The sequence below is a fragment of the Nothoprocta perdicaria genome, unplaced genomic scaffold (genome assembly GCF_003342845.1).
Source record: "Nothoprocta perdicaria isolate Ctin4 unplaced genomic scaffold, notPer1 scaffold_107, whole genome shotgun sequence".
Taxonomy (NCBI): Eukaryota; Metazoa; Chordata; class Aves; order Tinamiformes; family Tinamidae; genus Nothoprocta; species Nothoprocta perdicaria.
Window position 1 is genome coordinate 2,509,057 of NW_020454172.1, and position 9,357 is coordinate 2,518,413.

The 9,357-nt window shown below is 50.8% G+C and overlaps 2 protein-coding genes and 1 long non-coding RNA gene across 3 annotated transcripts; 2 read left to right on the forward strand and 1 right to left on the reverse strand.

Annotated features, from left to right (window-relative positions):
• Positions 1-116: 116 nt before the first annotated feature.
• Positions 117-4,866, reverse strand: CDC25C (cell division cycle 25C). The gene is made up of 9 exons (XM_026045844.1): positions 4,760-4,866; positions 4,288-4,422; positions 3,745-3,831; positions 3,322-3,474; positions 2,989-3,072; positions 2,559-2,621; positions 1,815-1,948; positions 1,583-1,694; positions 117-462 (listed from the first exon to the last, which is right to left on the reverse strand). Exons 2-9 carry the CDS (start codon positions 4,396-4,398, stop codon positions 322-324), a joined length of 885 nt encoding a protein of 294 aa, XP_025901629.1. The 5' UTR covers positions 4,399-4,422; positions 4,760-4,866; the 3' UTR covers positions 117-321.
• On the forward strand, positions 778-1,501 carry LOC112952901. The gene is made up of 2 exons (XR_003250487.1): positions 778-880; positions 1,396-1,501. It is a non-coding gene; the product is annotated as an uncharacterized LOC112952901 (long non-coding RNA).
• Positions 4,867-6,670: 1,804 nt separating the features above from the next.
• On the forward strand, positions 6,671-7,866 carry LOC112953211 (oocyte-specific histone RNA stem-loop-binding protein 2-like). Its single transcript, XM_026046227.1, has 3 exons — positions 6,671-6,739; positions 6,809-6,913; positions 7,222-7,866. Exons 1-3 carry the CDS (start codon positions 6,678-6,680, stop codon positions 7,532-7,534), a joined length of 480 nt encoding a protein of 159 aa, XP_025902012.1. The 5' UTR covers positions 6,671-6,677; the 3' UTR covers positions 7,535-7,866.
• Positions 7,867-9,357: the final 1,491 nt, after the last annotated feature.

Consider the following 9,357-nt stretch of genomic DNA (forward strand, 5'->3'; position numbering starts at 1 on the left):
AGGCTGTGAGAGCCCAACCATTGACACACAGTCTTTTAGCCTTTAGTCTAAAAGATAGCCTAGCAGGAGGTCCAGTCTTTAGTGAACAAAGCTTGTTCTTTCTCTAGGCAGTTATGCTACACCTTTTATCTGTGGCTTTCTGTTGAGCCTCTCTCTCAGAGGCAACATCAAAACTTAAAACAGATCTCATTTGTCCTTGCAGTCTCAACAGGACAAGGCTTTCTTTCACCTTTCCAGTCTGGTTGCCTTCACAGACCATAGCTTTGTTCTGAAAGACAGAGTCCTTTTATGAAGCTTCTGCTCCAGCTATTGCTTTGGTGGTCACAGTTTCATGAGACGAGTGATCTGCTCACGCTTCCTCCGCTCCACATTACATGACTTGCTCTTCATGTGGAATTTCATTAGCTCTGCTTTGAAATCCTGATGGTGCATTGGACAGTAGCTCTGGGGGTCACACAGATCCTGAGGAATGAAGGAAAAATACATAACATTCAGTAGTTAGGATTGGGAGAAGGGTGGTCAGTTACAACCAGAGATTCTGTCACAGCAGTTAGTATGTTCTCACTGTGAGCAGAATCATGATCCATCTTGTAGTCAGGACCTACAGGTGAGACAGGGTCACAGTACCCTGTCTCGTACAGGAGGAGGATCAGGCTAGAGAMTATTTAATTTGAATGCACACAAATCCATGGGATCTGATGGGATACAGCCATGAGCACTGAGGGAGCTGACTGATGTCACTGCAACATCACTCTTAATTATCTTTAAAAGGTTGTGATGATGGGAGAAGTTCATGAGAACCAGAAGAAAACAAGTATTCATCTTCAAGGACAATCTGGAGAACCACTAGCTGGTCAGCTTCACCTTGATCACTGTGAAGGTAATGGAACTAATCCTTGAAACCATTTTCAGATATATGAAAGTGATCTAGAGTAGCAAGCATGGATTTAAAAAGAAGAGGTTGTGCTTGACCAATATGATAGTCTTTTATGCTGAAGTGACTGCCTTAGTGAATGAGAGGAGAGCAGTGGATGTGTATCTCCAGGAATACTTTCAGCAATGCTTCCTGAAACATCCTCCTCCTCCTGGACAAGCTGATRAGACACAGGCTAGATAAGTAGACAGTGAGGTAGACTGAAACCTCACTGAGCTGCTTGGCTTAAAGATTTGTGATAGCAGCAGGAAGACCAGTTTGAGGCCAGTCATCAGTAGTGTCCTTCAGGGGTCAATATTGTGTCCAATACTGTTTAACATCTTTATTAACGACCTTGATGAACAGTCAGTTTCTTTGAGCTCAGTAACGAGCAAAACCAATACTTAAACTTGAACCAAGTAGGTATAGGAAAAAAAAAAAAAAAAAAAAGATCATTATGTAACTATATAATGTCTTTTTAGGCTCCTCATCTCTAAATATGAAACAGACTTGGAAAGAGAAGAGAGAAGGTGACCCAGGTGATTGGCTTCCTGGTACGCAAGAGACCATAACAGATAGGCACCAGGTAGATGATTAAACTGTGTCAGCGTATTCACAAGGTATTTGCTCCTAACTCTACCTCCTCTTGCCCAGAGATCCTGCTATTACCTYGTACTCAGGGGAAAAATCCTTATAGACCCCCTTCAGGACATACAGCTCAGGATAATGCAGTGCAGGGTACTCATTCATGGCACAATCTTCTTCCCTTAGATAGCGACACCTTTGAATTCCAAGAATAGAGCAGTCAGCAAGGGAGGGAATTACATCTCAGCTTGAACCATTATTTTTGCTAAAGGCACTTTCTTCCCACCCATCAGATATATTTAAGGTCAGAGCTCACATTTTGGGGCCCCTCTCAGAGGAGAATTCACAGTGAAACACAAGGATCAGGCCTTTCTGTGGCACAGAAGGGAGGAGAGGCTTCTTCAGGAAGAACTCAAAGATGTCTTCCTGCCTGTGAAAGGTAACAGCTCCCTGCATGGAGAAGACAACYGTTGGCCCTCAGCAATGTCACCTTATCCAATAGTCTGCCATAACAAATACATTTAATACCTCAATAATGCTGTTGTCTCCCGTGGTTTTGTTTCATCTCTTTAAGCCTCTTACCCATTCTCCTTACTCTCCCTCTCAGCTCCCTTCTACCATGGCTTAATCTTGATGTGCCCCTCCTTGTATTCATAAGGATAACGGCAGTCAAGGATGTAAAACTTCTCAATCAGGCTTTGAAATTGCYCAGAGAGCAGAGCAGCCACCTGCAAATCTTAAGTATTTCATAGAGTTGTAATGGTGAAAAATAAAAGCAGTGAGAGAGAGAAGACTGAGTGCTCTGGCTGCAGACTAAAAGCTGTCTGGGAAAGGGCCATTTCAGTAGGATTAATATACATAGACCCAAGACCTTAGCTAGCATCCAGAAACAGCACAAGGGCTACACGAGTGACACAGAGCACCAGGTTTTAATAAACTCCCTGGATATTGAAGCATAGTAGTGAGGAAGGCAAAGAAGCCATTGGGCAGCATGGTTCGGTACGGCAAGAAAGACACCCAGTCTCACAGGGAGTGGACAGACGGAAAGACCATTGCTCACAGTCTCTGGAGTGATGTAGCGCAGATCTTGGTGCTGTCCTGTCACTGTTGGTAGTGCATACACCTGAAAAGACAGCAGTTCAGAAAAAATAATTACTGATAGACTCCTTGCCCTTGAAGCCCAGTAGAGCCTCAGCACTCACCCCTAGAGCAGCTGTTCCTGCTTTCCCTCCTGAAAGACCCCCAAAATATCTATCTGAATACATAAATTGACGCGCTTGAAATCATCAGCATCTTCTTTCTTATGCCGCCATATGGCTACAGGTAATTTATTTGAATATAAGTTTGTTTCACAGAAGGACCAAATTAATTCCTTTCACATTTTAATCTTGCTGCTGTGCAACTGGGAGTCATTCAGCTTTACAAACCAAGTCTCCCACAGTGCTTCCTCTCAGTTATTCTGAGAGCAGGGGGCTAGAGCAAACGTTTACTTTGGAGAAGTCCCCGATGAGCTGTCTGAGACCATTGTCCTGATCTAGGAGTTTGATGATGTCTGTCTTCTTCAGGGTCACATTCTGCAACAAAACAGCCATCATCAATTGTCTACAGTATGCAAGTACTGCAGTTGAAGTACAGTCCTAWAGAATCTCAGGCTTCTACATCTGCAGCCTAGGCTATCCCCAGAGCACACAGTCTGAGCTGATTTTTGTTTGTTTGTGCAGACCCAGATGTTGCTGCTTCTAACTGCAAACAAAGGTAAGGGCAGACGATGGACTTAAACATCACAGAATAAATGGAGAAGATTCCCAGGCTAGTTCCCTTACCTGCTCTGGCTCATTGTGYGCTCGGCTGCACCTCCGTTTCATCTTTACAGGGGTTTCATTATCCTGGCACATTACTATTCGCTTCAGTACTAGCCTGTTCAAATTCTCTGGCATTGAAGGAGAGTGGCACAGACGGTTTCTGTTCATGGAGACCTGGCCCAGAATAGAAAAAAAAAAAAAAAAAAAAAAATCACAGAGGACATAACGTTGAAAGACCAGTGCTGTAAACCCTGCAGTGAGATTATGTTGTTCCCCTCCTACACGCAGTCCTGTCAAGTTACAGGTAAAAGCTGTCCTTGCCCTGACAAGCAGCAGATGCTAAATGATGCAAATCCAACCGACTACCAGTAAAAGCTGTTGCCACAGATCCTGGACCCTGTTTAGGTCCTTTGCCATATGGTGTTTGTAAGGAAATGCACTTACCTCACTGATATTGATGTCTTGGGTCAGAAGTGGTCCAGAGAGCAAGACAGCCATGCTGGAAGACAGATCCCCAGCTACCAGTTTCTGCTGAGTGGGATATGAAGTTGAAAAGCAGAGGGAACATTAGACAGCAGCAGAGCACTCATGCAGTTGCCACAACCAGAGGTAACCTGCGTTTGCATCCACAGCTAATGTGGAGGTTATGTTCAAAAAGCAATGTGAAAAAGCAATATACATTTCAAAAAGAATATCATATATCCAGGAAGGCTATTCTGTCTGTCTCAAGTCAACTGCATTTTCCCAGATATGGAAGAGTGGTAGGTCTACACTTTCTATCTGCTACCCAGGATCCTAGAACTTCCTCTAAATAACAACTATTAAAGCTGTCCAATAGCAACTTAAGAACAGCAGAAATGCTCTCTAATGCATACAGGCTTACRGTACCCTTGCCATTCTGGACAGCAAAAACTATGCAATGCTAACTTCTCCATCCAACATGTCACACCATGAGGTAAAACATACTATGCTCACCTCCCTGCTTACCTCCATCTCATCTTGTTCATCAGGGAACAACTCTGCAAAACCACTCAGACTCCTCAGTATTCTCTGTTTATGAGATTCTGTGACAGTAATTGGACTGCCCAGATCTTTCATCTCAGACAGCAAGATCCCTGTGTCCTTCCAGAGGGACAGAAAATGGTTATGTCCTATATGACCTATATGCAAAAGTAGTTGCAGATGATGAAGCTTTCTTAGCATGGTTGAGCAAGTTAGTCTCTGAGCATTAGCTATGGCTGGACCATAGCAAAATTCACTACCTGCATCACAAAACCACCATACGTTGATATATGTGTACATAGGAATCGCTGCAGTTTCTGACTGGAATTTCTTCAAATAGCAGACTGTACTCTGTTCTTTATTCATAGAGGCAAGGTCAGACCTTCCTGACCCAAGCTTGGGCCACCATGACACTACTGCCTTAGTGCCCTACTAGCAGACTGAAGCATGAACTCACAAGTGGAGGAGTGAAGTGGGTCAGAGGGTCAGGGTCTTCCTTTTCAAACAGCAGGGCCTGTGGTAGATGCCAGCCCAAGTACTTAAACAAAGTACTCTCCTGAAAAGGATGAGAGAGGCCTGAAGCACTTGAGGGATGCTGAAAACCAGCTTCCTCAGCCCCAATATCTGTATAGGAGAAATCACAGTGGCAGCGTGTAGGCACAAATCCCTGCATAAGGACTGCCCTTCCAAAACTCATAGAGGGATCTGCAGTATTCAGAGGTTTTCCCCCTCCCAGATTCTGATTCCTGTACTGAGGACAGTCTCAAGCTACCACTGAACATCTATGTCCTTTACCTGCCTGAAAGCAAGCTCACCTTTGGGAGGCTATCAATCTCCCTGCTGTCTTGCTGCACAGCATCTTTGAAAGCTGGTGTAGAGCACAGCACCTGTGGCTGAAATGGACAGCAAACAGTCACTGCAAATGCTGAGAACCGCAGCCAGCTGGCCAGCACTCAAGCTGCTCACAAACACTGCCTTCCAGCTGAGCCTCACGCGTGTGGCAGCCCTTCTTCCAGGGAGTGGAGCTGCTTACCACCAAGGGTCTCACATGCAGCTGCTGTGACACTCTGCAGGGAGGAGAGTTGCCAGTCAGATTTTCAACAGGCAGCTGCACACAGAACACAATTTAATTTCACCTGTTCATGAAATTGCTGCTTTAACTGGGGTAAATGCAACTTCTCATTTAAACTCCTCTTTTCACTGAGGCCRCTGTAGAAGCAATAACTTCTTCTTTTACAAAATGTAAGCCTGTCATCCAAGAATTGCCATAGGTGTCTTTTGAACCACCAACAACAAATTGCTCAGAACACAGTAAAAAATATTTCTGGGTAGCACGGGGCCAGAAAGATGCTTGTGTCAGCAATGAAAGACTTGAGCAAAGAAGGGATATAAAAAGGAGGCGTTTGGAAGGGCTGCTCAATAAGCGGTCCTGTGGAGGCTACTCAAACGGCCACACACTGACGCCGCTTTGGGGGTCCCACGGCCRCGGCTCCGCGCTCCTTGGGAGCCGCCGCTGGCGCCAGAGCGGGGCGCCCCACGGCAGGGCGGGCAGGGGCCCCTGAGTGCGACCGGGGCCCCCACTCGGGCTCCCCGGATGCTCCGCGCAGTCCGGACCCGCTTCCCTCCCCCGCCCCGGGCCGGCACCGCCGCCCTTCACCCGGCCGCCGTGCTGAGCCGGCAGAAGCCGCGCGCCAGGTCGTCGAGCGGCGTGTGGGGCCGCTCGGGACTACCGGGCGGCGAACGGGGGGGCTCGAGCAGCAAGAGGCCGGGGCAAGGACCCCGCCCGCCCAGCGGGCACAGCTGCCCGSCCATGCTGCCCGCGGCCGCGCCTGAACGCGAACAGCACGCGGAGCTGCCCGCGCGCCGCCCCGCGCCGCCCTCGCCGGCCAATCACGGCGCCAGCCTCCAGCAGCGGCCAATCGAGACGGCGAACAGGCACCCAGGCCGCGAGCACTGCGAGTCCCGAGGGGAGATGGGCCCGTGGGAGGGGCGTGGCCCGGGAGGCTCGCCCAGTCACGGCCCCGCCTGCGGGGGGGCGTGACCGCGCCCATAAAGCGAGGCTCCGCCCGCGCGGCTCGGCTCGGYTCGCGCAGCCGCCTTTGGGCTCGCGCCGCAGGGCCAGGGCGAGGAGCGATTCCCACTCCGCGGCTCTGAGAGAGGGGCCAGCCTGCGCAGAGCTCCCGCGGGCCTGGGTCGCGCTCACCCCGGCAAAACGAGTCTTAGGGGGCGGTAGGAGCCAGAGCTCCCATAGGACGGGRCAGCCCCCTGCCCTGGAGCCTGGCGCTTCCAGCTGCCCAGTCTGCAGAGCCGCCCGCTCAGTAGTTTCCTCTCCCCAGCGCAGACCTTGTCACCAGGGCCTTGGTCTCGGCCTGGACATGATTAGCATTGGTGTGGGCACGAGGACAGGCATCCCGCACACATCCCGCTTGGCCTCCAGGTCAGCACTGGCACCCGGAGCGGCAGCACTGGGGTCCAGCCCTGCCTCAGCACTGCTCTTCCTCCCCAGACCAGGCATGGAGCAAGATGAAGCTGTCCTGCGAAGGAGGCAGAAGCAGATTGACTATGGGAAGAACACTGTGGGCTACCAGYGCTTCCTCCAGCAAGTCCCCAAGTGAGGTGGTTCTGGGCTACAGAATTACCCACAGTTCTGGTTCTTGCCATTTGTAGATTCCTGGGGCAAAACGCCTGCAATGCCTGTGTGACAGCCCTCTCCCTTTGAATGCAATAAGAATAACTCCATGACCTTTTCTCATCTCCTCTGAGGGTRTATCCTCATGCTCTGTCAGTCTTCTGCCAGAATGGCAGCTGGGTGTTTCTCTGTGGCTTTCTGGCTCTTGTGGGGAATGGGAAGATTTGCTGCTGGATAAGAGAGTTTCAACAAGGTTCATTACTGCTAATGATACTGTGCTTTGTTCTTAGGGCTGCTCGACAGCCAGGTGTTCACCCTCAAACTCCAAATAAGTACAAGAAATACAGCCGCCGCTCCTGGGACATGCAGATCAAACTGTGGAGACGAGCTCTGCATGCCTGGGATCCTCCTGGCTGGTGTCCAGCTCAAGATGCACCAGGACTTCTGGAAGACACTTCTGTCTGTTGCCCTAGGTGCCTATTCAGTTGCTTACAAGAAGGATGGTCTTTGAAGGAAGGAAAAAGGGGGAAATCTACTCATGCTAATCTTAGCAGATTCTCCTCTGTTGGTGTCTGTCACACTTGGGCAGCTCAAGCTTATTAAATGTCATAGGCTCAGTGTGCATAGCAGGCATCCTGTAAGATTTTGTACTCCCAAGCATGTGAGGTCTCCTTAGAGGAGAGACAAGAGGCTCTAGATGCCTGCTATTTCTTGTGGCTGTTCAGCATCTACCCCTACAGTCCTTCCGGTTCCTTTCTGTGGACTGAAGAATTAGGTGCAGTCACCTGTGCTTGCTGTCATCCATCTCTGTCTCATCATTGCTGACAAGCCCTGGGACATGCAAATCTAGGCTGTGGGCTTAGGCCTGTTACTGTAGTGTTCATGGTGCAGGCATTCTTCTGCACCATGCACCATGGTGCCTTCTGCCTGCACCATGACCCCCTGCTTAGAGGGAGGGGACCTGACCACTTAACCCATTTCAGAGAACCAGCCCTGGCTTTTGGTGTGTTAAATGCATCGGGCAACTCGACGGTGTTTCCTTCCTGGCCTGGTGAGCGAGATGACCGCTGGCTTGCACGGCAGGGGCAGGGCGCTGCAGCGGTGTGCTCCTGTCACCTGCAGGCCGAAGAAACCCTCTTCAGAGGTGCAGTGGAGGGTCAGGTATGTGCGAGCGCAGTGCGGTGGTGGCAGCCAGCTGCGACGTGGCTGCTCCCGTGCAGCGCCGGCTCTGCGTYGGCATGGCACTCGCCAGCCGCTCTGTGCCCGGCCTGCAGCTCCATCCGGCGCAGCTSGGACCTGCCTGGCCATGGTTTCCCAGGGAGGATCCTGATACCTGGCTGTGCCACCCGGGAGAGGCACTGACCTGCCCCTGCTGCTGCTGGACCACACTGTAGAGGCCCTGGGGTCTGCTCCCACCTGCGCCACCAAGAGCAGCCCAGGGATGCTGCCACCAAGGTGCCGTGTCCTCGGCTGTTCTRTCCTGCTTGCTCTATTTGCACGTCTTTTTGCCACATCAGCTTTCCCACAACATTTGTAACCTTCCTCACTTGGTGAGAAGAAAAATATCTGTTTAGGGAAATTTGGGTAGCAATGACACACTCTGGGACCTCCACCCAGAAATATGGCCATCATTAGTAATGCCACATGGTGTGCTGAAAACTTTTGTGTTCCTTTGCAGCTCCCTTGCGTTGGGAGCACAAGCAACTGTGGTGACTGGGTAGGAAGCTGGATTGTGCTGATAGCCAGTGCACAAATGGGGCCAGACCCTCCTCCAGGAAAGGCAGTGAGCATCCTCCTCCCATGGACAACTGAGAGTAGGACTTTTCCTCTAAGGGATTATTGCCACACAGGACTGTGGAGGTACAGGGCTCATGCTGTGGCGTCCTCGCAGGACACACATGGGGAATGTGGCTGAAAAGGCAGCATGGCAGAAGCAGAGATGTTTTGACTGGTTCCCTGTTTTGTCTCCTTCCTGGGAGTCCTGACCCCACATCCCAGCATGAGCCTTTGCTCAGGCAATACAGGCCTTGGTAGCCACTGCTCCTGGTGGAATCCTTGCACACATCACATCTTCTGAATGCCGAGTTGCATCTCGGACATATCCAGGGACTCTCCTACTTAGGGAGAGGCTTCAGTTCCCTTTTCCAAGCTTGTTCTTTGATCCTGAGGAGCTGCCTTAGCTAATGACAGCCTGGTCTAGGGCGCCCGTGTCTGCAGCTCTGGTGAAGCCTCTGCTGTCCTGCTCCTACTCCATGGCAGCGATGGGCAGACTCCCCTTTCTGTAGCGTGGGCCCCGTCAGCGAGTGCCTGGGACCCGGGGCACCCTGGAGGCTCACAGGGCCACGCTGCTGCCCGTGCTCCAGTCCTCGCCCCGGCGGCCTTCGCACAGGGCCTCCTGCTGCGGGACCGCCCGAGCGGAGGCCTCG